The sequence below is a fragment of the Mchenga conophoros genome, linkage group LG9 (assembly GCF_057382185.1).
Source record: "Mchenga conophoros isolate Kocher_MC1m ecotype Shallow Benthic linkage group LG9, M_conophoros_male_GT1.1, whole genome shotgun sequence".
NCBI lineage: Eukaryota > Metazoa > Chordata > Actinopteri > Cichliformes > Cichlidae > Mchenga > Mchenga conophoros.
The window spans coordinates 9,031,297-9,048,277 of record NC_140534.1 but is presented as its reverse complement, the minus strand read 5'-3'; the positions used below and the strand labels follow the sequence as shown (position 1 = coordinate 9,048,277).

General features: G+C 44.2%; 1 protein-coding gene across 2 annotated transcripts in view; it reads left to right on the top strand.

Moving 5' to 3' along the window:
• Positions 1–11,193, top strand: part of LOC146566719 (partitioning defective 3 homolog) — a 357,883-nt gene extending 346,690 nt beyond the window's left edge. For both annotated transcript variants that reach the window (XM_085286313.1, XM_085286312.1), the window contains exon 24: positions 7,459–11,193. In XM_085286313.1, coding sequence (XP_085142439.1) covers positions 7,459–7,888 — 430 coding nt within the window. In that variant the 3' untranslated portion in view covers positions 7,889–11,193. The remainder of the gene's footprint in view (positions 1–7,458) is intronic.
• The last annotated feature ends 5,788 nt before the right edge of the window (positions 11,194–16,981 follow it).

Genomic DNA, 16,981 nt, shown 5'->3' with positions numbered 1-16,981 from the left:
CGATGTTTAAGGGAGCTCTGAAGAAATGTTATGGTTGCAGCTTTTAGGCTTTTTGCATTTGATACATAGGGGCACAACAGTCCTATGTGAAAAGGTCAGTCCATCACAAACCATCATGTTCCCTGATGTTGTCTCCAAGACTTGAAAATATGCTGCCTGTTATTTATTTATTTATTTTTGTCCTGTGGCATTTTGGGATGATTTAAATATTAAGTACAAAAGTTGTCTAAATGGTGCTTAAAATAACATTTCACCATTTGATTTTTGTTTGATTGCAAGAGGAAAGAACAGACAGAGACTGCACAAGTAAATGCTATTTTAAATAAAGATATTAAAATACATACATACATATATATTTATAAATTCACCTGTTATGTTTATCATCCAAACTTGTTTATATTAAGTGTTTAATTACCCTTTTAAAGTCACACTGACAGCAGCAATCTAACATGATCCTAAACATTTTTCATTTAAAATTAAAATAACAAAATGCCATCAACAATCTTTTTTCTTAAATTGCTCCCTGATTTTTGTTATATGCAACTGTACCCAAGTCAGCATCTGACTACAATAAATGCTTAATTGAAAAGGGAATGCCACTATAATATATACACTCAACAAAAATATAAATGCAACACCTTTGTTACTGCTCCCATTCCCCATGGGATGGACGTAGAGACCTAAAATTCATTCCAGATACACAATATAACCATCCCCCCCAAACAGTGGTCACAAATCAGTCCAAATGTGTGGTAGTGGGCACATCTGCTATATTGAGATAATCCATCCCACCTCACAGGTGTGCCACATCAGGATGCTGATCTGACATCATGAGTAGTGCACAGGTGTACCTCAGACTGCCCACAACAAAAGGCCACCCTGGAATGTGCAGTTTTGTCTCACAGCAAAATGCCACAGATGCCACAAGCAATGAGGGAGCGTGCAATTGGCATGCTGACAGCAGGAATGTCAACCAGATCTGTCGCCCGTGCATTGAATGTTCATTTCTCAACCATAAGCCGTCTCCACAGGCGTTTCAGAGAATATGGCAGCACATCCAACCGGCCTCACAACCGCAGACCTCGTGTAACCACACCAGCCCAGGACCTCCACATCCAGCAGGTTCACCTCCAAGATCGTCTGAGACCAGCCACCCAGACAGCTGCTGGAACAATTGGTTTGCACAACCAAACAATTTCTGCACAAACTGTCAGAAACCGTCTCAGGGACGCTCAACTGCATGCCCGTCGTCCTCATCGGGGTCTTGACCTGACTCCAGCTCGTCGCCGTAACAGACTTGTGTGGGCAAATGCTCACATTCGATGGCGTCTGGCACGTTGGAGAGGTGTGCGCTTCACGGATGAATCATGGTTCACATTGTTCAGGGCAGATGGCAGCTGAGAATGTCCCAGTTCTTGCATGGCCAGCATACTCACCGGACATGTCACCCATTGAGCATGTTCGGGATGTGCTTGACCAGCGTATACGACAGCGTGTACCAGTTCCCACGAATATCCAACAACCTCGCACAGCCATTGAAGTGGAGTGGACCAACATTCCACAGGCCACAATTGACAATCTGATAGACTCCATGTGACCATGTGTTGCACTGCATGAGGCAAATGGTGGTCACACCAGATACTGACCAGTTCTGGGTCCCCAGACCCCCAATAGCACAAAAAACTGCACATTCCAGGGTGGCCTTTTGTTGTGGGCAGTCTGAGGTACACCTGTGCACTACTGATGATGTCAGATCAGCATCCTGATGTGGCACACCTGTGAGGTGGGATGGATTATCTCAATATAGCAGATGTGCCCACTACCACACATTTGGACTGATTTGTGACCACTGTTTGGGAGGGATGGTTATATTGTGTATCTGGAATGAATTTTAGGTCTCTACGTCCATCCCATGGGGAATGGGAGCAGTAACAAAGGTGTTGCGTTTATATTTTTGTTGAGTGTATATATATATATATATATATATATATATATATATATATAAAAACACCCAGCACGCCCCTGCGGGCGGTTTATCCTTCAAGCTCGGGTCCTCTACCAGAGGCCTGGGAGCTTGAGGGTCCTGCGCAGTATCTTAGCTGTTCCCAGGACTGTGCTCTTCTGGACAGAGATCTCCGATGTTATTCCCGGGATCTGCTGGAGCCACTCGCCTAGCTTGGGAGTCACCGCACCTAGTGCTCCGATTACCACGGGGACCACCATTACCTTCACCCTCCACATCCTCTCGAGCTCTTCTCTGAGCCCTTGGTATTTCTCCAGCTTCTCGTGTTCCTTCTTCCTGATATTGCTGTCATTCGGAACCGCTACATCGATCACTACGGCCGTCTTCTTCTGTTTGTCTACCACCACTATGTCCGGTTGGTTAGCCACCACCATTTTGTCCGTCTGTATCTGGAAGTCCCACAGGATCTTAGCTCGGTCATTCTCCACCACCCTTGGGGGCATCTCCCATTTTGACCTCGGGACTTCCAGGTTATACTCGGCACAGATGTTCCTGTACACTATGCCGGCCACTTGGTTATGGCGTTCCATGTATGCCAAGTGGCCGGCATAGTGTACAGGAACATCTGTGTATATATATATATATATAAAAAAAAAAAAAAAACACCCAGCACGCCCCTGCGGGCGGTTTATCCTTCAAGCTCGGGTCCTCTACCAGAGGCCTGGGAGCTTGAGGGTCCTGCGCAGTATCTTAGCTGTTCCCAGGACTGCGCTCTTCTGGACAGAGATCTCCGATGTTTTTCCCGGGATCTGCTGGAGCCACTCGCCTAGCTTGGGAGTCACCGCACCTAGTGCTCCGATTACCACGGGGACCACCGTTACCTTCACCCTCCACATCCTCTCGAGCTCTTCTCTGAGCCCTTGGTATTTCTCCAGCTTCTCGTGTTCCTTCTTCCTGATATTGCTGTCATTGGGAACCGCTACATCGATCACTACGGCCGTCTTCTTCTGTTTGTCTACCACCACTATGTCCGGTTGGTTAGCCACCACCATTTTGTCCGTCTGTATCTGGAAGTCCCACAGGATCTTAGCTCGGTCATTCTCCACCACCCTTGGGGGCATCTCCCATTTTGACCTCGGGACTTCTAGGTTATACTCGGCACAGATGTTCCTGTACACTATGCCGGCCACTTGGTTATGGCGTTCCATGTATGCCTTGCCTGCTAGCATCTTGCACCCTGCTGTTATGTGCTGGATAGTCTCTGGGGCATCTTTACACAGCCTGCACCTGGGGTCTTGCCTGGTGTGATAGACCCCAGCCTCTATGGATCTTGTACTCAGAGCTTGTTCTTGTGCTGCCATGATTAGTGCCTCTGTGCTGTCTTTCAGTCCAGCTTTGTCCAGCCACTGGTAGGATTTCTGGATATCAGCCACCTCCTCTATCTGCCGGTGGTACATACCGTGCAGGGGCCTGTCCTTCCATGATGGTTCCTCGTCTCCCTCCTCTTTCTTGGGTTTCTGCTGCCTGAGGTATTCACTGAGCACTCGGTCAGTTGGGGCCATCTTCCCAATGTGTTCTTGGATGTTCCTTGTCTCATCCTGGACTGTGGTGCTGACACTCACCAGTCCCCGGCCCCCTTCCTTCCGCTTAGCGTACAGCCTCAGGGTGCTGGACTTGGGGTGAAACCCTCCATGCATGGTCAGGAGCTTTCTTGTCTTTATGTCAGTGGCTTCTATCTCCTCCTTTGGCCAGCTTATTACCCCAGCAGGGTACCTGATCACGGGCAGGGCGTATGTGTTGATGGCCCGGATCTTGTTCTTACCATTCAGCTGACTCCTCAGGACTTGCCTGACCCTCTGCAGGTACTTGGTGGTTGCAGCCTTTCTAGCGGCCTCTTCATGGTTCCCATTTGCCTGCGGGATCCCCAGGTACTTGTAACTGTCCTCTATGTCTGCAATGTTGCCTTCTGGTAGTTCAATCCCCTCAGTTCTGACTACCTTCCCTCTCTTTGTTACCATCCGACTACACTTCTCCAGTCCGAACGACATTCCAATGTCATTGCTGTATAGCCTGGTAGTGTGGATCAGTGAATCGATGTCTCGTTCACTCTTGGCATACAGCTTGATGTCATCCATGTACAGGAGGTGGCTGACAACTGCTCCGTTCCGTAGTCGGTATCCGTAGCCAGTCTTGTTAATGATCTCACTGAGGGGGTTCAGGCCTATGCAGAACAGCAGTGGGGACAGAGCATCTCCTTGGTAGATCCCGCACTTGATGGTAACTTGTGCTATGGGCTTGGAGTTGGCCTCTAGTGTTGTACGCCACATCCCCATTGAGTTCCTGATGAAGGCTCTTAGGGTCCCATTGATCTTGTACAATTCTAGGCATTCCAGTATCCAGCTGTGGGGCATTGAGTCATAGGCCTTCTTGTAATCAATCCAGGCAGTGCACAGGTTGGTCAGTCTGGTCTTGCAGTCTCGGCTGATTGTTCTGTCTACCAGTAGCTGGTGTTTTGCGCCTCTGGTATTCTTGCCAATTCCTTTCTGTGTCCCGCTCATGTATTGACCCATGTGCCTGTTCATCTTAGCCGATATGATGCCTGACAGGAGCTTCCATGTAGTACTGAGGCAGGTTATTGGTCGGTAGTTGGAGGGGACCGGTCCCTTCTTGGGGTCCTTGGGGATCAGGACCGTCCGGCCTTCAGTTAGCCATTCCGGGTGTCTTTCGTTAACTAGCAGCTGGTTCATTTGTGCTGCCAGACGCTCGTGGAGTGCAGTCAGCTTCTTCAGCCAGTAGGCGTGAACCATGTCGGGCCCTGGTGCTGTCCAACTCTTCATACTGGAGACCCTTTCTTGGATATCTGCCACTGTGATGGTTACTGGACCCTGTTCAGGGAGGTCGCTGTGGTCTGCCCTCAGATCCTCTAGCCACTGAGCATTGCCGTTATGGGTTGCATCCTTCTCCCATATGCTCTTCCAGTATTGCTCCGTCTCCAGCCTTGGTGGTGCTGTTCTCTTATTGTTCCCTTGCCACTGAGAGTACACCTTTGCTGGTTCTGTGGAGAACAGCTGGTTTATTCTCCTGCCTTCTATCTCTCTGGTGTACCTCCTCAAGCGGCTGGCCAAGGCTGTGAGTCTTTGCTTGGCAGTTTCCAAGGCCTCAGGTATGGACAACTTGCTGTATTTCTTAGGCACCTTATTTGTCGCACCTTTCTGCAACTCCGTTAGTTGGCTAACCTCCCTCCGTGCTACTTTGATCTTGGCCTCTAGCCTCCTTCTCCATGGAGGGTACTGCCCCTTGTGGCTGTTCAACTTGTAGCCAAGCATCTCACTGATCGTATTGTAGATCAGCTTGTTAGTGTCGGTAATCGTGGTTGTAGGTATTGCCCGTAGTGCTGCATTAACATCATCTAGCAGACCTTCTGAGGGTACTTCACGTAATCTTGGTAACCGGCTACGGGGGATCCAGGTTTCAAGCTTGGCCATGATCCTATTTTTCAGGTCAGTTCCTCTCGCACTCAACGATCCTTCTCCTATCGCACTTGAGGCTATGTACCCAATCTCGGGTGGGGGTGATGATATCTCCCCCCTGACCTGGCGTCCTGACTCCTCCTTGCCGTAGCATTTGTGTTGTACCTCGTCAATCTCTAGCTGTGAGAGCAGTCCCTTCTTTCGAATGTTGGAACACTGAGCTACTAGTTGTTTCGCCGTCATTGTGGATGTTGGGTATCGAAGAATCCATAGGTCCCTCATCCTATTCATGTAGCCCCTTCCGCCGGGGTTACTTGCGTAGTAGCATTCCAACAACGCCCTGTTTTCGTCCCTTGCCCACCGATGCCTTCTTGTTCCAGTAGCCCACTTTTCATCAGGGTGCCCTGGTTCCTCAACACCTGACGCGGACCTTGTTGATCCGGGCGACGTCCGAGCCGGCATGCCTTCATATTTATCTGTCTCGCTCATGTCTGCGGTAGGCTTGCTTAGCATAGGGGGTCTAGCCTTAGGACCCTTACTGGATACAGACGCCCCAGGCAGGAATCGAACTTGCGATCCTCTGTTCCAAAGGCGTGTAGTTTAACCACTACGCTATCCAGCTGCTATATATATATATATATATATTTATTTTTATTTTTATTTTATTTATTTATTTTTTTGGTGTCCCGTTTGGATTTTTAGCCATCAGAATTGTTGTCTTAAGGCCAAGAAAGATGCCTGGACACCGTTTTCAAATCTATCCGGGCTAGTGTGGACGTAGCCTCAGTTGCTCTGCGTTTGAACACTCAGGGCCATCGTACATATTCCACTGCCAATATATCTGCCTATATATATTTACCATGCTTATATTCAAAAGTGCTTTCTTACCAAATGCTGGACTGACTTGGCTGGACATGTGTCACCACTTCCATCAAAACTTTAAATGGGCATATTTTTGAATGGAGTAAAATTCATCAGTTTCATCTAGTTGATTGTGCAATTAAAAACCATGGTTGTTGGGTTTTGTTTTGTTTTTTCAGTTTGTACAAATTGAGAAATGAGTCCCACTTCCCTCAATTGTAAAACCACACAGTTGTGTCTTCTGCCTGTTCCTCACAGCCTCCCTGGAATGCAGGTGTTCTGGCCTAAAAGCATACCGGGCCCCTGTCTCCCTCTGCAGTCTTGTGCCTTGTACTCAAAAGCCTTTTAAGCACACAATGGGTCAGTGAGGTGTGAATGGGATCTCTCTTAGCACCCCTGATGCAAAAGACACTGTCACAGATATTCCATCCCACGTCTGCTCTAATGGATTCTAATAGCCAAAGACCCTGCAGATTTCAATGACAGCTGTCCAGGTGAAAGGGGAGCACGTGTGGTGGGAAGCATGCATGGATGATAGCTCTTTTGTTTAAATTTTGTTTCTAACAAAAAATACGTCCATAAATCTTTGGCCGGCCTGTCAGTGCATGGGCTGACAGGCAAGTCGAAGATGAGTAGAAGCCAGATAACTCTCTGAGGCCTACCATTATTCTGTCTGGTCTGTAAGTGCACCCATCTGCATCCCCAATACCAAGTTAAATGGATGAAAGCCGGCATTTTCTCAGCGAGGTTTTAACATTTATGTTTGTTTACAATGTGGAAATAATAGTCCTGCACGCGTTTCATGCTTCCGATATTTATTTCCTGCCTCTTTCATGTCTCGTTTCTTTTTTCTTTTATGTTACTGGATTCAGTCTAATCATGCAGGAGCCTAAAACAGACCCCTCTGCACCATTGATGTTGCTTTCAGTATTTTAAGTGAATGCCACGTCCTGCTTTTAGCTCTCACACAAATGTGAAAATGATCCCGTTCTCCGCTGAAGTGCAGTTCCTTTTGAATTCCCCTTGAATACTGCTGACCCAGGGGGCTTTTTTTTTAAACAGAATCAAATAAAATCCACCTCTGTTCGCTTTAGATTTAATTGCTGCTTAAGGTGACTGAGAAAACAGTGCAATTGACCCTCCTACCTGTTTCTGTGTGTTTAGGCAACCTCGCAAGAACAACAGTGCGGCGTCCCAGGACTCGTGGGATAAGATGTACGTGCCAGCAGAGGGATTTCAGCCATCCAAGGAAAATCCTCGCTACTCCGGGGGCCAGGGGTCACGTAACGGCTACCTGGGAACACCCAGTATTAACGCCCGCGTCTTCCTCGAGACCCAGGAGTTGCTGAGGCAGGAGGAAAGGCGTCGAGAGCAGGAGGCCAGCAAAACCAGGCCGCCTCCTGCACAGGAAACCCCCAGCGGCATCACCTTTGACCAGAACAGAGACAGCACTCAAGCCACTGGCTCTGCCATAGCTCGGGCCCTCTCAAAACCCAAGGGGCCCTACAGACAGGACGTGCCCCCATCACCGTCCCAAATCGCCAAGCTCAGCAGGCATCAGAGTTCAGTGAAGGGCAGGCTGTTTTATTCCTGAGAGGGTGAAAAGGAAGAATATGGATGTCTTTAAGGAGATGAGGACTGATCCTAACAAGCATTTACAGGGAAAAAAAAACAAAAACAAGATTTGTGGGATTTTTTTAAAATAAAAATATGAAATATAAAGATTTTTATAGGACTGCTGTAAAAAATGTTTATATTTAAAGAAAGATTTTTTTTTTTAATTAAGAACCGTGATCCTTTTTAAGCTGTTTTATAGTCCAGCATTGTGATCATTCATACCTTGTATGTTTATCCTTTAAGTGCCTTTAACGTCATTTGATTGTTTGGTGTTTTTGACTCGTGATCTGCTGTTTTGACCCATCTAACACACCCGGAAAAAGCTGCCATCACAACAGAGCACTGTTTGAGGGGATCTCAGCAGCGCTGCACCTAAACAGTCGTAACCTAATGGGCAAGTCTCAGTCCAGACATGCTTTTTCTACCACGCATCTGCTAGACCTCAGTCGATACCACGCTTGTGTGAATGAGGCTTATTTTTGATGTTCATGGCGACTTTAACTGTGTGTGTGTGTGTGTGTGTGTGTGTGTGTGTGTGTATTTGAGAGAGAGAAGGTGACAGAGTGCTGGCAGGAGCTGACATGTAGTGGGAGAGTGTGGAGGTTAAAAAGCTTGTGTGAACTGTGGAGTCAGAGCTTGGGTTTTGGGCATGAGCACCCATCCCCCTCACTTCAGGGAAATGTCCCTTTTGGTTTCAGATACAGGACTTACTCAAAGTCTGTATCCTCTTTCCAACCCCCTCTTGTATTCAGTATGATAATCCTAAATTCTCTCTTCCCTTCTGCTGGCTGCTTTATCAGTCCCCCCTCCCCCCCTCTCTCACATTGTCGCCATCAATATACAGCACTCTCAGTGGAGGAAAACGGCTTTAGATCTTCTTTATTTCTGCTCTGCTCCACCCACTCAGGGAATCCAGCAGTACAAATGGGGTCAGGTCTGGGTTATTAATTAATGTACGTCATTAAAAATAAATGCACACCTTCGTTTGTGTTTGTTCTCACGTACGGTGAGGAGATAAAAAATGGCAACCTTGGCGGCGTGCCGCTTGGCCCCTGGCCTCGCCTGGAGTGATTTGGCCGTAACCGAAGCCTGCTGGCCTTTAGGTGTCTGAGCTGTTCTTCGCTGAATATTTCATCAGGGCAGTTACATGGGAAACTGCATCAGCTCTGCTGTGGGTGGCCTTGGTGTAGTGCTGCATATCCATGGGGCAGATACAATGGAGCTGATTTTGTTTACCTTCATGATTATTTCCATTATTTCCAAACAAGAATTCACTCTTCTGGAGTTGAGGACCTGATTTGCTATGTGAGGCCAATTTTTTTTTCTTAAGGAGAAAAGTGCAGATTACATTTGAGTTACAGTTTAGATTTAGATCAGGTTCGGAAAAATGACTTGGATATATGTTTATATGCACTAAAAAAAACAGGTTATGCTTTCAACTTGAAACTGAGGTGTAAATGTGATCAGGCTGGTGATCAGACTTCTCCTTTGCTACATTACACAACGGTCTTTTGTAACTGTTGTGGTATTACAATATGCTGTTTCATGGTGAATGTGCTCAACAAGCAGATCTCCAGCATTGTCATATGACACATGTAGACCTCTGGTGGTTTCTTTGTGTCAACTTCAGTCACGCTTGGATGGATTTATTTTGAACACCAAGGATGTATCTAACAAGTGAACTCCTTGATTCTCAACTCTGAGATCAGGCACATGTAATAAGAAACCCAGCGAGACATCTGCATGACCAAGAAGTCTGTTAAAAGCTAGCTTGACAAATCAGGTCTCTCTAATTCCATGTTCCAGCCATAGACAAATCAGCCTACCACAGACAGCAGGCCGAAGCTTTGTTGCTTAAAAAAAAATGCATTCGATATAATACACTGACTGGAGTTCTCACAGAATGAATTGCACTTTTCTCTTTTGTCCCCTTTGTGATCATTCAAATGAATTTGCTTCGCTAAACCTCTGTTATTTCCTGAGCCCCGGGTTAAGCGCCGAGTCTGGGATTATACTTCTTTGGGAACACACACACGGACAGCTGCGGCCACCACCGAGGCCTTGTTCTTCCTATAACGCTGCTTTCTGGTCCGTACAGAGTTCTCTCGGAGGACACTGCAGTGCGCTGGCAGCACATACAGCAGATCTCTCCACCCTGGCCTACTTAAGTACGCTGAAAATATAACAGCATAAGACTAGAATTAGGATTAAGATAAAACTCCAGGCTACAGTTTCACAGTCGCTGGTGAGATTATCGATTACGGTCCTCACAAGCAGCAAAAAAAAAAGTATCCTCACACATGCAAGGATATTGAAAGGAGAGCATGAGTAAGCTTGTTTTGCTACCAATTTTTGCATCGTGCTTGTATGTAGGTGGCCATGTGGTTAAGTGTCTGTGAATGCTGCCAGTAAATAGATTCTCCAATATGTCTCTGAATATGTCTTGGCAGCCATATGAACCACTCTGCTGCCGAGTGGGAGAAGAGCAGAGGAGTAGGAGGGAGAGAAGATGGGAGGCCTGACCTTGCAGATGATTCAGTCAATGGAGTAATCACAACTATTCCTCTGAGTCCGCACTACAAACGAGAGGTTACTGACGAGGCGGCGCTCACTTTTGCTGTCTCTTCTTCTTATTCTCCACATTTATCTCCTCCTTCTGTCTGTCAGTTTGCATCTTTTTTTCTTTTTTTTTTGCCTGGGCAGAATTGTTGGATCTGGTTGTGTAGATGAAAGTGGTGGTTGCTGTTGTTGTTGGTGGTGGTGTGTGTGTGTTTGCATGGGCGTGCATGTGTTTATGTAAAGGAACTTTGACACAGCAGCTGTTTTAACCAACGTGTCCGTGTTTCATGTCTCATGAACTGTAGAGGCGCCCGTGATATCTAATGATTTTATTCCCCATCTCTCCTATGCAAATTAGATGATATCCCATAATGCACATTTATTATTTGTGTTGTGTAATTAATGTTTGTTCTCCATCTCTGTGACATATGGATATTTTTTTCCCCCATAAAGCTATTATTTCGGGAGATTTTTTTAAAGTCCTGGGATAAATGAGAAAGATATTGCCATATTTTCATTGTGTTTTTACAGCCTTCCTTTATTGTGTTTTATTATCCACAACATGGTACTATGGTAGTGAAAAAAAAGAAAAAAAAATATTAATATGTAAGCACTGTGCAATTTTCCTTTATACAACAGTGTGTCATTAAGAAATGTTTCTGCTGTTCTCTGTACATATGATATGAACCATTTTTTCAGCGAATAAATTGAGGGTAGTTTCAGTCCTTGTAACAGTAATTTCCCTTGATTGCTTTGCTTTAACATTCACAAATTGTTCCTCTCCTTGATAACGCCAGCTAAGGGAAGTAATGAATAACTTATTCTTGCTGCTGCCATACCGGATATGTATTCAGGATTCAAGAATTCAAAATGAAACATTGTTGAACTTATGATAATTATCGGTTATGAAAGTAAAATTGGCTGTTCTCTTTCAGAGGTACGCACATGCATTTGAACTAGGAACGTTCACTTTACTCGTCATCTGGTTGCCATATCATTTCTCACTCTTTCAACATGAAGGCAAGAGAGACCTGAGTAAAGGCTGAACTTTCTAAACAGTTGCTCTTATCACTTTTTGACTGCTGAAACAAGTGGAACGTTTATGGTCTAACTGCAGCTATAAACTGGCGCTAGCTGAAAATGTGGTTCCCACATTTGTTAAAGTGGCAACAAATCCAAAGGTACAAAAAAAGCCCCACACTCGCACATTCTCTTTGTTTTTCATCTCTTTACACTCCAGCCTAGAGCCGGCTTTCCTTCTAACAACATCCTGTGATGACGCTGACGGTGATAAAGACAATAGTTAAGTTTATGATGTTGAACTCCGGGGAAAAGGAAGGTTTTAGAAAGTGCAGGTTCTGGCCCTGCATTACAGAACTCCTGCCAAATCTGCCTCATCCTGAGGAAGGGAAAGGCTTTTGATAGAATCCGTCTGCTCAGAGAGGAAACATAGTATAGAGCACATGCACCAGGGGTAGAGACATCCACTACTCCGTATAGCGCCTTGGGGTGCAGCAGTAAAATTAAGGTGAAGAGTGAGTGGAGTAAATTTGTCCAGCCTGTGAGAGGACAGAGGGTGACTTTAACCCTGAATAATACCTCGAGGGGAAATTTAAAAGCACCTCTGAAGTAACTCTTCTCTGAACATCCCTGCTGAGCCACAGTCCGTTGCTTTTTATATTGCCTTTGATTGAGGGTCAATAGAGCAAATGGGGAGGAAAGAGACTGCATTTGGTCATGTTCCAGCTCTGTTTCAGCTTTCACCTTTCCCAAAATTCAAAGAGCTTTAATAGAAATACATATCAATGCTTTTGTAGAGTATCACAAGACAAGTTTTTTTTTCTTTAACATTTTTTTGTGGCCAGTCTAAAACATTTCCTTCACATCTGAGTACAGCTGAGTACAGCTTTAAAAGTCTAGTTTAAGATAATGTAAAGTCTAACTTTGTTGATATTCAGTTTTTTTAGTAGTGATGTGTTTACAGTGCTATCCTAAATCTTGAGCCACATCTCATTTTTTAAATATTTCATGTCCAAGGAGCCTTTTTCTTTAGACATGAGGTTTTTTTCACTCATTTTCAGTCCTGACCTTTTACTTGACCATTTTCAGACTGTTTTGTTTGAGCTGCACACTTTAAAAAATCTGAGGAAACTCAACAAGTGAAGGAGTGGCAGGACTAAAAAGTATCCACAGCAGGTGAACATTATCTGTTCATTCATCATTCTTTTGTTTTTAATTCATTTATTATTTTTAAATATGAGGAAAGATCTGAAACAGGACCTGAGAGATGACTTCATTCAGTTGATCCATCTACTGAACAAATGAGCCTAAGCAGCATCAGAAATGGTCTTAATGGGAGTTGTTAAGAAGTCATTCTTAAGAAAGGGAAACGGGGAGAAAAGGCAAATTACACAAGACCTGGTCTAAAACTCAGTGGCAACAGTCTTATGACATCTTTTGGATTTTTGGTTTAATATGTGCAGAGAAGACCATGAAAGAAGTGCGTGTCTAAAGCCATCTGTAAAACACAATGGAAGCTCTGTCGTGATTTAGAGCTGTATTTCAGCCAGTGCTGTTGGGGATCTTGTCAAAATTGATGGAATTATGAACGCTGAAAAGTACCAACAGATTTTGATTCACCATGAAATACCATCTGGAAAGCATCTGATTGGCAAAAGCTTTGTTTTTAGCATGACAATAATACCAAACACTGCCAATGAAGTAAAAGCATACCCAGATTTTAAAAAAACATGCATTGGAAAACTATTGGTCATGCATTGGCCTCCCCAGAGCCTGGACATGAACATTATTAAAGCAGTGTGTGATCATTTTGAAGAATTTTGAGAATGAAACAAAAGGTAGAAATCGCCAAAGAAGAGCTTTGGATGTTCTTCAAGATGCCTGAAGAAATATTCCTAAAAATCATATACGTGCTCTATTTTTGTCCAACAATCAAATGTTTCTGTGTGTGTGCAAGCACTTGAGGACAGTATGGCAGACAAAAACTTCATCGCTACAACATTTCAGACATAAATCCAGTTGACACATCCATAAAGGTAATCTAAAGCCATCAAAAGACAATCCGTTTCATCCCAGTGTGATACAAAACGCAGCATATAACCTACTTTGCTGTATCAGCTTGCACCCTTAACACTTTGAAGCCTGGGGGAACAGTAAAGCTGTCCTTGGCTCTCGTCTGCCTGATCATTACTCACGCTGAAAAAGCTCGGCTGAGACTTTAATATCACCCCTTTTGCATCTCCCCCATCAGATTACTTCATAATGAAAACCTTCAGCGATTTCCAATGATCAACAGCAGACGCTGTCATTCGGCCAGTTTGATTTCATTACTCCACTTTGTCCTCGTGACCCCTGCAGGCCAGACCAGTAGACCCCTGTGCTGGCAAGTGCGAGCATGTTGATATGAGAAGCAGATGGGGTTTGTGTGAACTGCCAGTAGATAAAAATGCTTGTGTCAAGTGACTGGAAGGGTAGGGGTCTTTTCAGCCTGGTGATAGTGGAGTCAGAGTCACCTGTTTTGGGTTGAAGAACCTGCTTCTCCATTCGAGCCATGATCTGCTGCACCGCTGGGATTTCAAAAGCGGAAGTCCACTCTGTAGCAGGAAAACTCACGGCCATAAATCTCAGCAGATGCACAAGAAAAAGCAGTTGTGGGGGGTTGACACAAATGCACACATGCACACACCTACCAAGAGGTTCTTCCCTAAAGGTTTGGGCAACATCTGGCGATTGCATGTTTCTGATGAGCAGATTGTATCTGTAATGGAGGCAGAGGAGGGAGGAATGCTAACGTTTGTTCGTATGTGTGTGTGTGTGCGGCCGAGACAGAGGAAGACTCAACCTAAGAGCAGGCTTACTGAAAAGATGACCAAATGAAGAACAGAGAAACAGAACAGATATCGTGTTTACCAGAACAGGCCTTGCCTCCCGCTTGGTGGGAGAAATTATGGTCTCAACCGGAATCCATGCACTTTGTGCTGCCAGATATTATGTGAAACTGGTGGAGAATCTTTGAGGCCTGCAGGCTCAATTTGTAGAATTTTAAAAGCAGCTAACACGGATGCTGTTGAACTCCTAACATAGATCTGAAAGGCTTTAAACAAGATGCGGTTGTCCTTCTGCCAATCTTTCACACATCTTAATAATACTTAAGACCTTCTTTTCTTAATAGACAGTCATCAGACTACTTTAGAGGATTAACTCATGTATTAAGAACAATTATGTCAGAATTACTTCTTATTTTTCAAATTCGATCCACGGTTCTGTGACAGAGAAACCTGTCTTGGCTTGTGTTGAGATAGTTTTAGTTTAATGGGTTATATGAATATGTACAGATAGGTGAATTTAAAATATTAAACTGATGCTACATCATTGCATTATAAACTAGAAATGACACTAATACACCAGAAGAAAAAAGAAAGTTGTTTTTTCTTTCTTTTTTCAAGAAAATTGCTTCAGTACAGGAAATGTTCCTTATACCTCTTATGTAATGTTTTCTGATGTTGATATTAAATGATCACAAATGCAACAACAACTGACTGATCATAAAAAAATTGGCCCGTTATGAGTTTGCTTTTTTTAAAAAAAAAAAAAAAAAAAAAAAAAATATATATATATATATATATATATATATATATATATATATATATATATTAGGGGTGCAACGATATTCGTATCGATATTGAACCGTTCGATACAGTGCTTTCGGTTCGGTACGCATATGTATCGAACAATACAACATTTGTAATTTATTTTATCAATTTTCCTTCCGACGATGCTGTCTGTGTTGAGCACTCAGTGAATCTGCGTTCGACTACTCCGCCTAGGCTGCACTGTCGAGCGCAGATCCACTGAGCGCTCAACACAGACAGCATAGTCAGAAGGAAGAGCGCAGGGCAAGCTAGCAAGACACATGGACCTCCCCCACCCTCATTCAGATCTGGCGTTTGGAATTATTTTGGTTTTCATGTGACGTATGACCCTGAAGGTAAGCGAGTCATGGACTAAAGTAAAACAGTATGTTGGATGTGCCATGCAATGCTCAATTACATGGGTGGGAACTAGTGTGTTAGCGCAGTTAGCTCGTTAACGTGTTGGCCGTGTTGTGGCGTTAAGGTCATTTCAACGAGATGAACCTGAAAGCACTAGTGGGAACACAACGAATATGACTGCACATTTACGCCGACATCATCCTAGTGCAAAGACAAAAACAACAAGCATATATATATATATATATATATATATATATATATACACAAGCTAAATTTGTTTGTTTTCCGGAACCCACAGCAAAGCCTGTAAATTATGTAGACCTCATCTTGTAAAATACAAAACGTTTAATACATCTCTGTTAATTTGGACAGTTACAGCTAACTCAAAAGAAATAATTAAGTAATTTTTTTCTTAAATTTCTATTGGAGTGTAAGAGAAAACCCAAGCATCACAGAAGGTCTATTTACCTTCTGTGATGTAATGGTGTGAATATTGAATATTGTAATTCCTTATTTTGAATAAATTCAGAGTTATTATATAAATTTTTTATGTTTGTTTGTTGTTTTTTGATTTTCAGACGAGGTTTTAAGTAGTTATTATATTTTTTTGTGTACCCTGTCTTTAATTTTAGTTTTAACACCAGCAACTCTGCAGATTAACAGCCCACCCAAGAGAAAAGATCATTGGCCAGCACATATTCATCAACAAATGGAAGGTCATAGCTTAACCAACACACTATCAATTATCCCTGTGCACTCCATAAAATTAGGTCTCCCTGGGCCAAAACAGGGCCCAACCAGACAACAGTAGTCCCCTGACAGTTCCCCCTTTTTCTTTGCCAATTTAACCTGAGGCCCTTTCCCATCCCATACCACCCACTGAGCGTGACACGCCGCCTGTAAACAGCTACAGCCCTACAGGCGACGGGAGAAGAGGACTTCCCCACAAAAGAGGAGAAACAATCAAAAATAACAAGTCTACACTTGCGTGTGAGTCAGCACCCTGCGAAAGCTTGAGCTTGATGTTTTGCTTGAAGGTTTTTATTTGCGCTGTAGTGGGATCTGAGGTCACCGTGGAACCTGCAGCAAAGTACTCGAAACACTCTTTGGCTTAGCTTACGATCCGACTTGATTACACAGACTAATGTTTTATTTAACTGCGACTCTTCTGAAGCCTCAGAACTGCTCACGTGATAGCTGCCTCACTCCGGTGTGACTTTAGCCTGTAAAACTGCTGCTGCTGTTTGTTCCTGCTTGTATGACACACTGTTGGTTTGCTGCAAAGAGACAGACAGGCTGTCAGGAGCTCCTGGGTAACTGTGGGCTATTCCCTGATGGGCTCCGTGGAAGGTAATGGGCCTGCCATATTTCACTCACTCACTCTCACACACACACTGAACAGAACATTCAGGACCCTTTGCTTTTAAAGCTGGATTGGAAACAGAAGGTGTTCTGTGAGGCTGTTTGATTGGCGACATGTGTTGGGAATGGCACAAGTT